Consider the following 19,324-nt stretch of genomic DNA (forward strand, 5'->3'; position numbering starts at 1 on the left):
TATAGGAACTTCGAGGGGAAATGGAGCAAGCAGGTGAAGCTGAGCAAACAGCATGAACAGTGTGGTAAAATAGGAAATGTTTTTCCCTGCTGTCAGCTGATTCTGAACGGACTTTTAAGGGAAGATGTCCTGCATTTTAGTGCTTGCTTAGATTTGGGGGCAAGCCAAAGTTCAGCACCCTGTGGAAAAGAGAGACGATCAACTACAGTCTGGTTAGGCCAAGTCATTGGGTAAGAAATAGGCCATTGTGAGCACTTGGTCAGTATCTGCAACCTAATGAAAAGTATACACTATTGAAATGCTAACTACTTTTTTTGCCATAAAAATTCTTATAAGAAGCTTAGTGGATTCAAGAAGCAGGCAAAGTATAGTATCAGAAATTCTGCATTTATTCCAATTCACATAGCTAATGTGCACATGAGTTCAGCTAGTCATTTAAGTCTCTTTCAAATCAGCAGAAGTTTTTTTTTTTAATTTTTTTTTTTCAACGTTTATTTATTTTTGGGACAGAGAGAGACAGAGCATGAACAGGGGAGGGGCAGAGAGAGAGGGAGACACAGAATCGGAAACAGGCTCCAGGCTCTGAGCCATCAGCCCAGAGCCCGACGCGGGGCTCGAACTCACGGACCGCGAGATCGTGACCTGGCTGAAGTCGGACGCTTAACCGACTGCGCCACCCAGGCGCCCCAAAAGTTTCTTTTTTTAAAGAGCTGAGATGCTTAGGAGAAAATCACTTTTGCTTATAAAAACAAAGAACTTAAATATCTTACACACCTATATCAATTAAAGTATGCATTTATTATATTATTATATTTAAAAAGCAGTGTAAAATGAGGATCTGGCAACATTCTTAGAAGAACCTAGTTGAAATACACATACTTGAGATTTATTGGCCATTTGTCCTTAAGAAATTAAGAAGTGGAAAGCTTTAAAGAAGGACATTCTGCCAAAGCACAACCCATTAAAACAGAAGATGAAAGTATGAGTCATGGAATTATTGAGTTGGAAAAGATCTAGTATTACATTTTAATTTTCAAATGAGGAAACTGAGGCTCATTGTGAGGTGTTGTTTTCCAAGTCACAGAGCAAGTTAGTGCAGAGGTTGGAATAGCAAACCAATCAGAGCTCTCTTCCTCTCAGGGTGAAATTCATGAGTACAATTTTATTTCACAAGTTATTTACTTCACTGATTATAAAAGTAAGGTAAAGCTATGATTTATTGTTGAATGAGAATAATAGGTTGCAGAGAAACATATAAAGTGTGATTTCTTGTTTTTAAAACACAAGCAACATCTATCTATCTATCTATCTATCTATCTATCTATCATCTACCTACATACCTACCTACCTATCATTTATCTGTTTGTGATTGCATGGAATTGGAGAAAAGAGTAGAAGCATACATACCATGCTAATATTGGATATTCACAGGAGGGATAAAGCAAGGAGTGGGGAAAAAATGTGAGAAAATAGAATTTTGTGAAATGATATGTGAAAATGAAGATTGCAAAATTCTATCTATAAAATTATTATTAATATGTGGAAATGGAGTGTGCACATAGACAAGGACTAGAGTCTCACTAGAATATGCACACAGACTGACAATGGACATAAAAAAATAATTTTGATCAGGGGTTGGGTTATGAATATTTTAAATATTTGTATAGTTAAAAGATTTTGTATAGTTAAAAGATTATTTTAACTCAAAACTGATAAAAAAGACAATCATGTATTCATTAATAGTATTCACTTGGCAAATCTTTAATTATTACATTGATAATTTGCTTATGATTGTATATATTTGCTAAATTGACATATAACTTTTTATTTTACAAAAATAAAAGTAATGTATATTCACTGTAAAAATTTCAGAAAATTTAGGAGAGAAGATCATAATCACTGATTAAGTTTACCCAGAGATATCCCTAGTTAACCTTTTTGCATACAGCCTCCAGATCTTTTTCATGAATGTGTATTCAAAGATGGGATTATAATTTACTTTGTTATCTATTCTTTTCACTTAGTAATAAGTTATGACCATATTTCCATGGTAATAGATACAGATACAATGTCATTTTTAACTAGATATTTAAAATTTCATCATAGGGAATTACAGTAACTCATTTTATAAATTTTCTATAAATGATCATTTGGTTTGATTCTATTTTTTGAAGCATCATAAACTGTGTTGAAATGAACATCTTTATATACACTTATTTTGCTCTTGTCCTATTGCTTCCTTAGGACACATTTCTGTAAGTGATATTGTTGGGTACCATTGTTCTTAAACTTATAAAACATTTCATTTCCTAATTCTCTAGAAGATTATACTTGAGTATCAAAAACACAAGTAAATGAGAAGCCTTATATTATCATAACAGTGTATCATAGAAACAACTAGTATAAAATATAAAGTTTTTTTCATGGGTAAGTGACCCATGTTTATCACTTAATTCATTCTATTTTAGCAAGACAAATTTGTATTTAAAAACAATAATGATGATCCATAATTTATGAATATCTATTAGCTATATTTCAGATTACTCTTAATTATTTTTACCTCTGTAAAGGCTAAGGGCAGGCTACCTAAAATGTGCCACAATGGCATACTGATTATTTTGAATTGAAACTACTTGGGAAACAGCCAGTACAAAAACACTCAGACCATCCCCTGTACCCCTGAGAGCAAGAAATAAATATCCCACATGGAAAGTACCCCTCCCTATATGAAGAAATAAAAACATATCTTCGTCATCAGAGATAGGAACTTTAAAGCCAAGAAAAACTGTAGAAACAAACCTTGTTACTTTTTTACTAATCAACCCCTCAGCCGAAAAGCTGCTTAGAATCCCTTACTAATTAAAGCTCTCAAACATCTGTTTTCTTTATCTTTTGTCAATTCCTCACAAATTTATTGTCTCTGTCTAAGAAGTATAAAAACTGTCTGCCTTAGGTCTCCGTTTCATTTTGGGGCCTCCATATGCACATAATAAAACTTTGATATTTTTCTCCTCCTGTTAATCTGTCTCATGTAAATTTAATTCTTAGTCCAGTTGGAAGACCTTGAAGGATAGAATAAGAATTTTTCCTTCCCTATGCCTCCTACTCTTTTACCAGTATGAGGTTGTTAATGGTAGACTTTGCAAAATGCACTGATATTTATATAGAAATTGTTCAACTAGTTTATTTAAATATTTATTTAAAGTTTATTTACTTTGACAGAGCACACAAGCAGGGGAAGAGAAGAGAGAGAGAGAGTGAGTGAGAGAGAGAGAGAGAGAGAGAGAGAGAATCCCAAACAGGCTCTGTACTGTCAGCATGGAGCTCAATGTGGGGCTCAAACTCATGAACCATGAGATCGTAACCTAACCCAAAATTAAGAGTCCAATGCTTAACTGACTAAGCCACCCAGTCACCCCTTAACTAGTATTTTTAAAGTGTCTTACAGTGAAGACTTTTTGCAGCTGCTTTCTAGCTTTATGGTGAATGTGAAAGAAGTATAGCCTATCAAAAATATCATCCATATCTTAAAGATACTTATATGTATTAGAAATAATGGGCCATTATCCACCCTTTGTTTCTTAGGAAAAAAGTTAAGAGAATATAGATAGAAGAGAGAAGAGAAATCAAAGAGGGGAGATGTCATCTATTACAGTATATTATGTACTAGAAATTTAGCTAACTACATCCTCATGTAGTAATTAATTAGATTTTTCCAATGATGCTGAGGGAAGGTAGATATTATTTGTTACAGTTATTTTCTGTATGAAGAAATGATGTTTAGGCTGATGAGATGATTTCCAAAAGTCACAATATTAGTGATTGTTAGGGTGCATATTCAAACTTATGTCTACATAGGTGACATATTTCTTACTCAAAAAATAAAGTTTTTAACAATTTGAGCTTCCCAGGGATAGGATATATTTTCTCTGGAAGTGGTGAGCTCATCATTATGGGAAGTGAGGGAGCAAATGTTGGTTGATCATATATGAAAGAGTTTATGGCAAATATTTCAGTAAAACTGAAAGATTGTACTTGCTCACTTATCTAGGTCTCTTCTAGAAGGTTAAATATTTTGTCGAATTGAAAACAATGTACCAGTTCTAACTACTGATATATCACAGGTAAATATTAGGCCACAGAATAATACTCAACTATTTCATAATTCAGAGAAACCTAATTTCACAGTTGAATATTATTTGAATTTTGAAAACCAGAAAATCTCAGCCATATTCTATCGATCAAAATCTATATTATGTAGGTTATTTTAGTTTTTAATGACTATTCAGAATGAATAGTGTTAAGTAAATTTTAGTGTCTACTTTGCTAAGAATACAATTGTTTCGTTGATTAAATACTGTCTCTTGATAAAGATTAACTCGTGCTAGCCTAATGATTACTGTAATTCACATTTTTACATAGCTATTCTATTATTAAGGGATTTCGTAGATTTAATCTATCTGGAAAAAAGCTAGTGAGTGAAGTGTTATATAAAACATAATAAAAATAAGTTCTCTTAATTTGGACAAAATAGGGTGCTTCTATGCTAACGTATTCTACTACCCACCTTCCCCAGTTGGTTCTATTAAAAATAGTGCTGCAAAAAGAAATAAAAATCAAAAATAAATTTTGCCCATTGCAGAGCTTCTCACAGAGAGGTTTTTAATGTGCAATTTAACAGTTCATGGGAAAAGGAATATTGCTGGAGGCAAGGAAAAATCTTCCTCTGAAAATAAGTAAAGCCCAGGTCATTATCAGCATTTATACATTCACTTTGGGACATAGGAGATATTTGGAGCTGTGGTTCATTTAAATATGACCACATCACGTGTACATTGGGAGGGCTTTGGGGGTGGAGCTGAAGCTTTCCATATACCAATAGTTAGGCTTTGCTAAGAGGAAGTGGTTAATTCTACACTTAAATACCCTCGCTTCAGTGCTCCCTTTAGTGCATATGAGCATAATTTTAGCTACAGAGAAAGAAGCAAAGGACTGGCTTCCATTGTTCTGTGTAGGTAGCATACTTCATTGAAAGGATTATGGATTTCAGGAAGAAGCAAACTTACTTTTTGAAGCAGTTGACTTGGACATGTTAGTTCCTTTTTCTGAGCTTTTCTTCATCTGTCAAATGGGTATAATAATACCTCACCTAGTTATCTTGAGAATTGAATGAAAAATGTTCACAGGAGAAAAGTGCACAGTATCTGATACACACTAAGAAGGGATTCTTCTTTCCTCTTTGTCATTTCTCTAATAGGAGAACTCTGGAAAATTGTAAATACTTTTTTAAAAAAGTGTTCTCCTAGAGTTTAAGAAATTATATTCCCATCAACAACCACAGCAGAAGAACAGCTATCAGCTGCACCTGATGCTTATCTAGAGTTATGTGAGCAAATATCAAGGGCCTGAGAACAACCAAAACATCATAGAAGAGCAGCTTCTGGGGCTGTAGAGACCTATGCCCTAACCACCCAGAAAAGACCCTCTTTGGGGAAAGGGCCATGTGAGCACTCTCTGTTCTTGCAGACTAGAGCTACGGTGGAGCTTAGATCAGGAGTAGAGAGAACACTTATTCTGCCTCAGTGAGTTCCTAAATTCCTAGAAACTCTCCATGGAGGGTCTCTATAGCTATGAGGGACTCTGAACTGTAACCTGGCCCTCAGACTCTTGGATGAAGAGGAGCAAAAGCTTAGAAAGTGAAGTTGCAGATTAATGTTAGTGACGGTTTTCAGAGCTATGAACTCTCCAGAAGATAGCTTCAGAATTATGATTCATCTATCCAATATAGGCAGTGTATTTGATACTAAAATCTTTTACAAATTCATTTTAATAGCTTTCATTTATAATTAAAATCTTGATGGAATTCATATCTTGGCGAAAGTAGGTTTTTAAAAGCTAAGACTCTAGAATTTTTCTCTTTGAATATAATTTAACCTTAAGTATAAGAAAAAAAAAATCCCAGCCTCAAAAAAAAAATACCTCTTTGCTAACTGCTACTTTCTATATTCATGTACTTGAGATGATTCCAATGCAGTAAGTATACCTGTAGTCTGCTTAGTGTGGCAGGAGATCATTAAAGACAATTTAGAAATAGGAGGGTGTTGATAAGATGATTTGTCACTCCTGTATTGTAAAATCTGCGCAATTACTTTTAATATTTGCTGTACATGTGTAATGATCAGCAAATCCTATGGAGTCCATTATTGTCTCCAACTTTACTTATATTTTCCTTAATCTCGTGAAGAAGATCATCAACATGATTCTTAGCAAGTGTGACAATTTTGAGGTAGTTACAACGAAAATGGTAAATTTCCTAAATTGAAAGTGCTTCCTTGTGATACAAGGACAATGGTTAAGAAATAAAACTTTAAGAAAGACTCATGAAAGCAGCTTAGAATATGAGTAATTACATTTGAACTAAAATCTTCACTGATCAAAAAGACAAGCAAGGGTTCCTAAGTATCTTCCCGTGTAGTATACATTCTAGTTAGAAAGATAAGTCATGCATACTTGGATAAGAAGGCAAGAGAATTACATTTGTTCACCACCTGCTATGTTCTAGGCTATAGTAGTACAAGTACATAATTTAATCTTGCAGAGGTCTTATGAGGTGGTTGTCAAAAATCTGAATTTACAAGGGAGGAACCTGAGATCAAATAGGTCACAGAGCAAGTGAATTGCAACTCTGGGATCTGAAACTGAGTCCACCTAACTTCAAAACTGGCTCTCTGAGAAAATCCTATATGCGTGAGTATGTGATGATGTAGAATGTACTATCATCACATCATGTATCCGGCATCACCAAAGAACATGATGTTCTATACAATATGAGGTATTCAGTATAATTGAACCCTACTGCCAATGCCAATTTCTTTGGCATTTGAATCTGATTTCAAGTGGGAAATCAGAAGTTATGTTCATGAAAATTGTCTATTAATATTATTATGAATGAGAATCTAAAAGACTGACAAAACATAGATTGAGTAAATTTTATTTACTGTTATTTCTATCTTAGTCCTGGATAGCTGGAGTTGTCAGATAGGTTTCAAACTACTATAAAATTTCTGAGGAAATAAAAAAAAAAAAAGAGGAAATGGTTTTCTATGAGCGGAACTAGTTGATGATTCACAGAGCCTGCTCAAACTTTGATCTGGTTCCTATTTTTAGGCGTGAAAATGAAAGTGTTCCAAATCTCTTACTGGTCCAATAAATATTTTGTTTACAAAATACCTGAAATTGCAAACGTGCAGGTGGTGGGGAGGGCAAACAAGAACATTGAAACAAAATAGGAAAGAGCATGGAAAATATAATGCTCATCTTTGATACCTCACTGCTTCTGATTTTATTCTCCCAATCATCTTCTGAGGTTTTTAGCCACAAATGTCACAAAACTCATAAAGTTGTGCAGCTCTGTTAAAGCCAGGCTTGGTTCAGTTGCCTTCCAAAGCAAAATCTAGACACTGACAACACACACTAAGTAAAGTAGTATCTCCTCTCACTTATTCTAAATATACCTCCTGTTAATTTCATTGCAAATCTCTTCCCCATTGTCAAGAAAATAGAGAACATCCAGATTTCATAAAAGTAATTAAATCAAGTCTAGATTTTTCTCTTTTCTTTTCCAGGGTACCATGGAGTTTTATAATCTCTTTTAGTAATTACTCTTCTCTGGTACCAATTGACTGTTGGGCTTCTTACTACCTGTAAAACAAGTGACACACCACTATTCCAGGGAGGACAGGAAATTAACCACAAAGACTATGAAACTAGCTGACATCACAAAGTTCTTAAAGGAAGGGTAATGTGTGTTTATCTTGATATGTCCACAGTGTCAAACACCACATCTCTCTCATGGTAGGGCAAGGTGGGGAGCTGAAATATAATGCATATCTACATGTGTCAGACTCTACCTATATGCCATTAGACACATCTCTACAATTTTTCTATATTAATATCTTAATTTCTGTTAATGGGGAAACTGAATGAGTTGCCTAAGATCAAACACTTGGTAAACAGCAGAACTGAGATTTGAATACATGTCTATCAGGAGCTCCTGGGTGGGCTCCATCAGTTGAGCCACTGACTTCGCTCAGGTCATGATCTCACAGTCCATGAGTTTGAGCCCTGTGTTGGGCTCTGTGCTGACGGTTCAGAGCCTGGAGCCTGCTTCGGATTCTGTACCCTTCTCTCTCTGCCCCTTCCCTGTTCATGCTCTCTCTGTCTCTCTCTCTCCTCAAAAATAAAATTTAAAAAAATCTTAAAAAAATTGAATTCACATTTGTTTGATTTTTTTGTTTCACCATGTGATTCCCTGACTACACTTGGTAACCCAGTACATAGTCATGGAATGTATTTTCATGGGGTGGTCACCTCTCTAGTTCTATCTAGTCTCAAGAGGGAAAAGCCTGCAGCCCAGTAAAGTTGTAATTCACAAATGACCTAAAGGACAACTGGAATGCCACATGGTACAATCACTTAGTGTATAATTAATATGTAATTAAAAGGCAAAAATTAAGGCACATACAGAACCAGTCTTTGTTAATAGTAATGAATCTTTGAGGACTAAGTCTCTACTTTCATTTTCATTATCACTGTAGAAAAATAATAAATAAAGGCAGGGTGTAGGATGGTGGTATGAACAGTAGAAAGAGGAGAGTTAGGGGTAATAATCTGTGGATTTGTTTACTACTAAAGTACCCTTAAAAGGCAGCTTTGCCTGAGTGGCATTTTTAATTAACACTTACCCTTATTATAGCATTAATCTTTCATTATAATCATGTTTATTTTTTTATAATTCTAATACTATCTGTTTGAAGAATTTTAGAACATTAATGTTCAATGTCACCTAAATCTTCCAATACAGAAGCACTATGTCTCTGCCTGAACATTCTCAGTATCAGGGAATTTACTATTGGTAAAAAAAAAAATAAATTCTTAACTTCATATCAATTAAAAATCTGTATTCCTATACTTTCTTCAAATTATTTTGTAAGCATGTCTGAAAGAACTATGTGGCAACATATATTCCTAGGCTAGTTCTTTGGATACTGGAAAAATCCTCAATGTTTATCAGCCTTTCTGTGTGAGAGACCTGGCTATACATGCTATCCCAGAGCTAATGTCATATTTGTGTCATTAGACATATGCACATAATTTTGTTATGTTTTTCATAATTTTTCAGTTTTTAAAATCTAAAACAAATATGCATTTCAGAAAAAAATTGTCCAAACTTTTAAACAATTATCACTTAATTAACATGGGGTCCAGCCATATTGGAATAATTTCTTACCTGTCCCAGCATAGAAGAAATGAGTAAGGTGTTCATCTAGGCCTGAATATTCCCTTCAGTGTCTGCAATCCCAAATTTCAATGTTGCTATTTATCCACCCAGGCCCAGTGCATCATAAGAGAGCCATTTGCCAACTTTCTTGTGCTTAAGAGTCACTAGGGGTACTGTTTAAAAGGCCCTGGTGACCAAAGGGCTACAAAATCCCATAGCTGTTTATCCTATGCTATATCTGGACTTCTCTCTTACAGATCTTAATCCTATTATCTCTACAAAACCATCAACTATCACTACTAACTTAAACATGAGTTCTTCTAGAACTTAGCAATCACTTGTTTTAACTCCAAATTTTATAGACCTGTATAATAATCTACAGTTATACCACTACTTAATGGCTGGATAGAAATGAAGCCAGTTCTTTTGACTCTATCCAGAATAGTAGATTCTTTAGCATGAATTTGACTGTTATTTTTAGGTTTAGCTGTCTCGTATTTGACATCATCCATCAGTATGAAGGAAAAAGTCTTCAAAGAAAGTTTCAAATGGAATTCCACTCTGAGCTTTAGTTATAAAGAAGAAAATAATACTTCGCAAGGGCAATATGTTAAACAGCGATTGCAAAACTGTGAAACATTCTGCTAGGTATTCTGGGATACATGAAGATAAGTAACACCTAGTTCTTGCCATACTGGAGCTTGTAACTTGGGGGTAAGTTGTTAATCACTTTGGCCAGAATGAATGGGACATTTCACTGAATGGGAAATCGTAGTGTGTTAAGTCATCATACTCTATAACACTTTGAAGTGCTGCATACTTAGCTCTACACAAAGTTGAAACTCCATTAATGTTAACTGCCATAGCACCTGGGGAAAAAAATCTCTCAAGTTGCTAAATCATCACACTTACAACTCATATTTAGAGGTCATGGCTGTTTGATGTGAGTGTAAGGAAATAATCTGTAGATGCTATCATTATAATAAAACATGGAATTATCTAAAGATTCCTACATTTTCTAGCTAGTTCTTGAGCACATTTATTAATTACAATGTAGAAGATAAAGGTTTCCTTACTTGTGGTCTCACCATTCATTTCCTCAAGTTCACTGTTAATTCCAACATCTATGGAATTCATTATTTTGTCAATCTGTGAGAAACAAAAGCCATATAAATAAATTATCAATTCACTTTTAGCATCACATTTTAAAACAATTTCCAAACTCCAGAAGCATACATTCTTGATATTATTACCTTTGCAATACCACAATTAAGAGTCTGGCTGAGAAAGGTTTAAAAGGAAGCAGACAATTTTTGAATTGCTTTTAAAAATATAAATTATGCTTCCCTTTCTTAAACTTTCAAAATCAGACTGCCTTTTCTTTATATTTCCTAAAATGAACTTCGGACCTTCGTGGGTCCCTAAGTTAGGAACTGTGTATTCTTTAAACTCAGAAAGTGATGGGGCTGAGGGATAAGTTCATGTGAAGATGTTCATTCTGCCAGGCATTCTTCCTCTTACATCTGAGAGCATGCATGTCTTTTGACTGGTGAAAGGGTGGGTTTCATCTGTGGGTATGGCCATTGGAACCAAATGGCTTGACCAGCCACAAGCTTAATTTGTGGCAAGCATGCAATCACAAGAATCCAATTGTAGAAACACCTGAATTCTAAGAGATAAGTTCAATGTTAATTAATTCTGCTTCATTGTAGAAATGATTTCAGATGTTATTCACAGAATTAATAAATATAAGAAATGGGGAGACTTGAATAAACTATCAGTCAAGTAGGAACAGTATTTATAGGCAGATATGACTAAGTTTTAGTCATTTATGGTTTAATCCCACTCCTCATCATCCTAGCAACTTGTGTAAGACAGCAGGTTTCAGAAAGGGCAATAAGCATTACTTAAGTGCCCTATTTTGTTCACCCTGAAACAGATGCAGAGAAATTAAGTGATTTTCCCAAATAGCTCAATTCAGAATGTCAATATCAGACATCTCTATGTTTCAGGTTTCGGAATACTAGAGTGACCTATTGTGCTTCAAAACCCAATCCAACTGGCGCAGTCTTTTGAGAGAAAAAAATGTGAAACATTAGAGTGAAAGGCTAAGTGGGAATGTGGTCCATTCTCTGAAGAAATTCAAGAAAAGGCAAGGAACTTCATTATTTTATGATGTAGTCCTCCTTAGGGACAAAGGATGATATTTCATAACCTTTCAAGGGCACTTACTTTCTGAGTAATTCTATAAAATGGAAGACTTTGTCTTTAAGTACAGTTTGAATTTTTTTAAAAAATGTTTGTATTTATTTTTGAGACAGAGAGAGACAAAGCATGAACGGAGGAGGGTCAGAGAGAGGGAGACAGAGAATCTGAAGCAGGCTCCAGGCTCTAAGCTGTCAGCACAGAGCCTGATGTGGGGCTCGAAATCACCAACTGTGAGATCATGACCTGAGCTGAAGTCGGACGCTTAACCGACTGAGCCACCCAGGCTCCCCTAAGTAGAGTTTAAATTAGTGATACTCGATCTCAGCATCTTTTTCCTTAATCTCTCTGGTAGCTGTAAAAGGGAAATATTAAGTAACTTGGGTTTGTTGTATGGAACTTGGAGAAGAGCCAGAACTATTCCGTTTACCATTAAGGTTAAGATTATAAGGAGCTCTTCTGAAAATATAAGATACTTTAAAGAAGGGAGACGAGCTAACAAAGAATTTAGCAAGTAGCAAAATGATACAGAACATCAGAAATCCAAAGACTTCTCAATTTGTCAGCTGCAGTGCTTGGTAGGACATACTGTGAACATTCTCTTGTACCTCATAGCTAGTTATTACTTCTGCTTGATATCAATTTCTATGGAAACAATAGATTTCTCCACATGTGTGGAATTGTGTTTGTTTTTACACTAGCTGCAAAATTATCATGTATAACCCGTAGAACCTTGCCCTTCTACTTGGAACTGTATGCATCTGTTATTTTTTTTCTTTTCTTTTTTTTTTTTTTTTTTTTTGCCTCTGAAAGACTTAAAACTTAAAACCCTTCCCCCAAACCTCCTTTGACTCCAAAGCCTTATATAAAGAACAACAAGAACAAGTCTTACTTCTTCCCATTCAGAAGTGAAGGATGGTGTTCTTTCAGAATTCCCTTTAGAAGTATGTTCAGCAGGTGAAGATTCACTCCAGTTAACTCTTGGTGTTTTCTCATTTGAAGGGTATGCAATGAGATCAGAATCCGATTTAGAGACATTTTTCGATAAATGCATGTCAATCAGGGCTTTTGGCAATGATCTTATTCTCCCCAGGGTACAGGCTCTTTCCACAAATCCTCCCGTGTTCACAATCCACTGGTCTCCATTCCGGGATCCACTTCTAGTTGTTCTGGCGCCAACAATAGTGTGGTTTTCAAGTTGGTTGCTTTTTTTGTGAAAAATTGTTCTACTGACCACTTTGGGTTTAATTTTCTTTACCAAAGGTTCTGAGTTATTTGCTATTGGAGACTTCTTGAAAGGCAAAGGACTGTTTGCTGAACTGACTTCATCTTGTCCTTCTTCACGTTCATCTCTTTTCCCATAGAGATGAAATGGATTTTCAGGGGATTCACAGGCTGGAGAGGATCCATGGAGAAGGCCTGCAAATTGCCCAGGATCATATTCTTTTGGAGGATCGCTATCCTCCTGTTGAGAAGGGTCATCTGCAAAAGAGAAGGGCATCAGGATGGCTGTTTATAAAGACTCCAAAAACCCTGATACAATAGCAGTACCTTTTAAATTTGTGCACTATCCAGACATTCAATTTGCTGCTACACAATGATATCCTCACCCTATGAAACACCCACGACCCCATAGTACCATGTATAAAGCGAATTCGTGTGTGTATGTGTGTGTGTGTGTGTGTGTGTGTGTGTGAACCAGATATTCCTGACATACCTTTGGATGTATTTCAAAGATATGAATTGAGTATTAATTGAGTAATTGCATACTGTTCTTCCTTGTCCCCAGAGCATATATTTTATATTGAATACTAAAACTGGGTTTTCTTAATTTGAAAAAATTCCCGTGTCTAAACCCTCACAATAAACGAATCATTGTGCAGTAGGAGGATATCAGGCAGGTAAATCAAGATCATACATAATGATATCCATTTGCCCTTCTCCCAGAAAATAAATTCAGAAACAAAATCTTGAAAAGAAACATAATTAGAAGTTATTTAAAGTAAATAAAACTAATAGTATCACTTTAAGTATAATATTAAGAATAATTCTATAAATTATAATTTAGACAAAAAGGATTTGTTCAGGCTTAACATAAGCAAACAACGTAATCCATAATATCACTAAAAAGCCAGACGCTTTTAAAATAAACTGATGTTGAGTTATTAACACAAAGCCATCTTTTTCTTTCTTCTCTGAAATAGCATCAGTTATTTTTTAATTTCTTCAGATCTTTGAAAATGTAATGCAGAAAAGAAAAAAGAAGAATTTATTGCTTTGTGAGTTTTTAAAGATAAAACATAAATGTTCTCTGAGACTTAAAATATACCATGCTTTTTTATGACCTAATTTGTCTTTTAAAGATATAGTGTGTAAAACCCTGGCCAAATAACTTAGCAAAGGAAGTCAATATACCTTTTTGATTGGTCATTTTAATTCATATAGCTAAATATGTACCACAATCAAAAGTTAAATTACCTGATAAGCCCATAACCCAATCTTGTGAAAGAGTCAAAAATAGCCAATATGGTAGATAATAACAACAAATCCAAAGCTTACTTGCTGACTTACACTTTAAAGAAGTTGGTTAGTATTATAAACCCCAAACACCAAAGTTTTCATAAATTAATAAGTAACATTTAACAGGTATGTGCTATTTACTAGGCACTGACTTAGGGATTATATTTACAAGATCTCATTTGATCTGTATAACAATTATGTGAAATGATTAATAATAATCAAGAGTATCTGATAGAGATATAACCAGAATATTTCATTTATATATTTAAACAAATTGGCAACCATAATTAAGTCTCAATAGATATTTGCCCAGAGGATGCCTCATACAAATCAACTTTATGGTAGCTTGGCCCCAAGTCCCTATACTGTTCTATCCCTACGATGAAGCAGGTTTGCTCCTGGCCTTGAATATCCCTGGACCTAACCCTCTTTCCTACTGGGCTTTTCCAAGCAGACCATGTCCCACTGCTCCAACCTATCACAACAATATCTTGAGATGGAAGAGAGGAGTGCTAGGAAGAGAGGTCCAAGAGATAACAGTCTAAAGGAGGAATACTCTGTGCCCACCCAATGCTATAATACTCACTCTGTCTTCCCACAAAAACTGCATCCCTTTGCAGTGTAACAACACTATACCCTTGATAACTCCTGTCCTTCCCTCACGACTGAGACCCTTCCTGAGGTAGAACAGTGAATGGAGAGTGAGTTAAGGCACCTCTGAACTCTCTCTAAAGGCTAGAGTTTATGGCCTATTATATCCATTTTTTGGAAGTAAAAATGAACACTTAGGTAACTTAAGTTCCTGAAGTTTCTAGCTAGTAAACAGTTAAGCTGAGATTCAAACTAAGATCTAGCAGATTCCCATATCCAATGGCCTGGAAAATAAATTACCATTCAGATAAAAGAACAATCTACATTTCAAAGACAAGCAAGTAAACCCTTTGTGGGAGGGGACTTGTTTTCTTCTGTTTATGACTGTTCCTGGAATTTGGATAAGTGGACTAAAAAAGGTTTTTTTCACCACCATGAAGCAAGATAATACCAAGAGGAAATAAAACTTGGCATTCTGTTCCAATGTATTTTCTTTTTCTTCCTACGCTACTTGGATCCATAGTCCTTTACAACATAACAGGTTGGTTTGGATGACAGTAATGGGTAAACAATGTGAAAGGAAGGAGGAATTCAGAAATAAGGAAGTTTAGAATTTAATTTGAAACTTGCTGAAGAAGGCTAAAGGGTGTGATTATGAAAAGAAAATTGAAAATTATCAGCCTATTGTGGGAAAAAAGGTTCTTTAAATCTCAGTCAAGAGGTTTTTGACCATATTCATGATAAATAAGAGTTTTAGGGGCATAATATTATTTAAAGTTTTCTGTGAATATTATTATTAGGTTATCATCCCCTCTCTGGTTTCACCGAAATGACAATAATCACAACCCCAAAATGCTTTATACTGTCCAAGTCTCTAGTGATAAGCAGTGACTTTCCTAAGTAAAAGAAAATTTAGTTATTAGCATATAAGCTTTGTATTTTGAATAATAGTTCTTAGCATCATGATAGTTGGTAACATCTTTGCTAAGAGTTGTCAAAAGGCAACTTGCTTATTTCGGTGGCCAAACTCTAAGGATTACTCAAATCAAAGAGAATGAGAAGTTGACATAAAACCTCATGAAATGCGTATTTGGTAGACTGATGGCATGGCCCAAATCTGCAATGGCTCCCAAAGTCACACCCTACACTGTATCCTTTCCTCCCACCTGACTCTGGGTAGGGACACATACCTTACTTTGGCCAACGGAGCAATTGTACATATAATATAAGCAGAGACTTGAAAAGCACTTGTGCATTAGGGCTTGTTCTCTTGCTGCTCTTGCAAACTTGCTGCCATGTGAATAAGCCCAGACTTGTCTGATGGATGATGAAATACATTACTCAGCTATTTGAAATTGTAGGTTTTATTATTTTCCAAGTTTGATGAGGCTAACAGATCAGGAGACAATTGCCATTGAAAAGATAAATTGTTATAGATCCCAAGAGGAGGAGGACAGGGGAAACACCAGGGTTGGTTAGGAGGCAGAATGAGCTGGGGAAAAGGTGAGCAAGAGCCTTTATTGTGATTTCTATATGAAGGAGTGGGAGAAACAGGGTAAACAGGTGTAAGAGTGGCTAGTTTGAAACATTTCAGCAGCTTCTAGAGCATAGGAACTGTCCCTAGTCCTGGTGTGAAAAGTGCCCCAGAGCATGAGAGCCTAATAAAGATAGTGGGGGGTGGGGATATGGCTGTGGATTGTTTGGTTTGCATATGAAGGCCATGTTGACTATCTCTAAGATTTAGCTAAACTTGGGAAGGGCAGTTCCTCCAGGGTCAGAAAAGTCCCAAGATGTCAAAGAATCAAAAACAAAAACAAAACAAAACAAAACACACCCAAAATAAAAAGGCATGGTTAATACACCAGCCATTTCTATCATCTTAGACAACAGTAAGCCTACTTCCAGACATTTGAGTGAGGTCATCCATGACTAACCAGTCTTAGGCCAGTATGCCTATTGACCCAGCCAAGATTAGCTGAGGCTGACCCAGACCAGAAGAAAATACCCACTAGAATCATGAGCTAAATAAATGGCTGTTAGTTTAAGCCATTAAGTTTTGGAGTGGTTTGATATTCAATGATAGATAAATGATTCAGCCTGTAACCCAGTTTTCAAAGAAGAATTAATACACTGTTCAAAATACATTCTGACAATGCAGTGTTTATATTTTCATATCTGCAAAGATAGTAATTATGTACACCTATAAGTGTTGTGAAGACTTATTAAAATAGTAGAAGTATGCCAATGGCATAGAACACATTAAATGCATGCTTATGTTATTTCAACAATTTTTAATCTAAAGGATTTCATTTTTACAAATAAATGTAGTAGTAGTGATTATATTAAACACGCAGTAAAGATTGTTATTTTGACATGGCAAATATATGGGATTTACTTCTTTGTTTATGGTTGTGTATTTTTAAAATATACTTTGGAGAGGATTTTTGCATTTTCTTACTATTTATTTAGATGTAATTGAGGCAGAGTATATAGATTAAACTGTTTTCATAACTTGTCCTATTTAATTTCACACTTCTCTGTTGATAAGTGTATATTTCATGCCAAGGTACAGAACTAAATATGTGTGAATTTCAATCTGATAGTTACTCAAGGCATCATTAGCATTTCAAAGAAATGTCAGCAAAAGTATCAAATAGTAAGTAGTTCAATTTCTTTTTACCCATTTTTGCCCCTGATCTTTATCACCCATATAAATACCTGAATGAAAATAAAATCCCAAATTTCATGTTAAGATAAAAACAAATAATGGAAAATGAGTGATTTTTTCCTTATATTATAAACCATAACTTTTGTCTATTGGGTCATTTTATTCCTCTTTAGAATATAAAAAATTTCTCCATTTCCAGGGATTTGAGTGCTAATATTAATAGAAAATCTGTGATGTTGGTTTTTTTTTTTTTTCCTCTCTCATTTGTGACTTATTTATTTGGGTTCTTTCTCTTTTCTTTTTGATAAATTTGACTGGAGGTTTATCAATTTAATTAATTTTTTCAAAGAACCAGCTCCTGGTTTCATCAATCTATTATTTGTTTAGTTTCCATACCAGTTACTTCTGTTGTAATATTTATTATTTCCTTCCTTCTGCTGGCTTTAGGCTTCGTTTGTTGTTCTCCTTTAGATATAAGGGTAGGTTGTTTATTTGAGATTTTACTTGCTTCTTGAGGTAGGCCTGTATTGCTATATACTCCCTTCTCAAAACTGTTTTTGCTGCATCCCACAGGATTTGGGCCATTGTGTTTTAATTTTCATTTGTTTCCATGTATTTGTTTTTATTTCTTCTTTGATTTCCTGGTTGACCCATTCATTGTTTAGTAGGATATTGTTTAATCTCCATGTATTTGTGGTCCTTCCAATATTTTTCTTGTGGTGGACTTCTAGTTTCATAGCATTGTGGTCACAAAAGGTGCATGGTATGATTTAAATCTTTTTGTATTTATTGAGGCCTGTTTTGTGATCATATATGTAATCTATTCTGAAGACTGTTCCCTGTTCATTTGAAAGGAATGTGTATTCTGCTGTTTTAGGGTGGAATGTTCTAAATATATCTATTAAGTCCATCTGGTCTCATATGTCATTCATGAACAAGAAAAGCAAAGGTGGAGGTATCACAATTCCAGACTTCAAGTTATATTACCAAGCTGTAGTGACAAAAACAGTATGGTACTGGCACAAAAACAGGCACATAAATCAAGAGAACAGAGTAGAAAATCCAGAAATGAACCCACAACCACATGGTCAATTAATTTTCAACAAAGCAAGAAAGATTACCCAATGGACAAAAGACAGTCTCTTCAACAAATGGTGTTGGGGAAACTGGACAGCAACATGCAAAAGAATGAAACTGGACCATTTTCTTACACAAAACACAAAAATAAACTCAAAATGGATCAAAGATGTAAATGTGAGACCTGAAACCATAAAAATCCTAGAGAACACAGGCAGTAACCCCTTTGACAATGGCCATAGTAACTTCTTTCTAGATGTGTCTCCTGAAGCAAAGGAAATAAAAGCAAAAATAAACAATGAGGACTACATCAAAACAGAAAGCTTCTGCACAGCAAAAGAAACAATCAACAAAACTAAAAGCAACCTATGGAATGGGAGAAAATATTTGCAAATGACATACTTGATAAAGGGTTATTATCCAGAATATATAAAGAACTTATAAAATTAAACACCAAAAAAAAAAAAAAGGAATTTTAAAAATGGGCCAAAGATATGAATAGACATTTTTCCAAAGAAGACATATAGATGGCCAACAGACTCATGAAAACATCCTCAATATCACTGATCATCAGGAAATGCAAATCAAAACTTCAATGAGATATCACTTCACACCTGTCAGAATGGCTAAAATCAACAACACAAGAAAAAACAGGTCTTGGCAAGGATGTGGAGAAAAAGGAAACTTCTCACACTGTTGATAGAAATGCAAACGGGTACAGGCACTGTGGAAGATAGTATGAAGTTTCCTCAAAAAGTGAAAAATAGAACTATTCTATGATCCAGAAATTGCACTACTAGGTATTTACCCAAATAATACAAAAATACTAATTCAAAGGCATACATGTACTCCTATGTTTATAGAAGATTATCTATAATAGGCAAATTATGGAAACAGCCCAAGTGTCCATTGACTGATGAATGGATAAAAAAAGATGTGGTGTGTGTGTGTGTGTGTGTGTGTGTGCATCTATACCTAAAATC

The 19,324-nt window shown here is 34.9% G+C and overlaps 1 protein-coding gene across 18 annotated transcripts in view; it reads right to left on the reverse strand.

The window, feature by feature from the left end:
- Positions 1-19,324, reverse strand: part of ANKS1B (ankyrin repeat and sterile alpha motif domain containing 1B) — a 1,079,650-nt gene that overhangs the window by 440,993 nt on the left and 619,333 nt on the right. For all 18 annotated transcript variants that reach the window (XR_006709127.1, XR_006709126.1, XM_045464947.1 and 15 more), the window contains exons 13-14: positions 12,378-12,967; positions 10,357-10,429 (exon numbers count right to left, since the gene is read on the reverse strand). Coding sequence is in view for 16 of the 18 variants with exons in the window: in XM_045464947.1 (XP_045320903.1) it covers positions 10,357-10,429; positions 12,378-12,967 (663 nt within the window). In the remaining 2 variants the exon portion in view is untranslated. The remainder of the gene's footprint in view (positions 1-10,356; positions 10,430-12,377; positions 12,968-19,324) is intronic.

This window comes from Leopardus geoffroyi, chromosome B4 (assembly GCF_018350155.1).
Source record: "Leopardus geoffroyi isolate Oge1 chromosome B4, O.geoffroyi_Oge1_pat1.0, whole genome shotgun sequence".
Taxonomy (NCBI): domain Eukaryota; kingdom Metazoa; phylum Chordata; class Mammalia; order Carnivora; family Felidae; genus Leopardus; species Leopardus geoffroyi.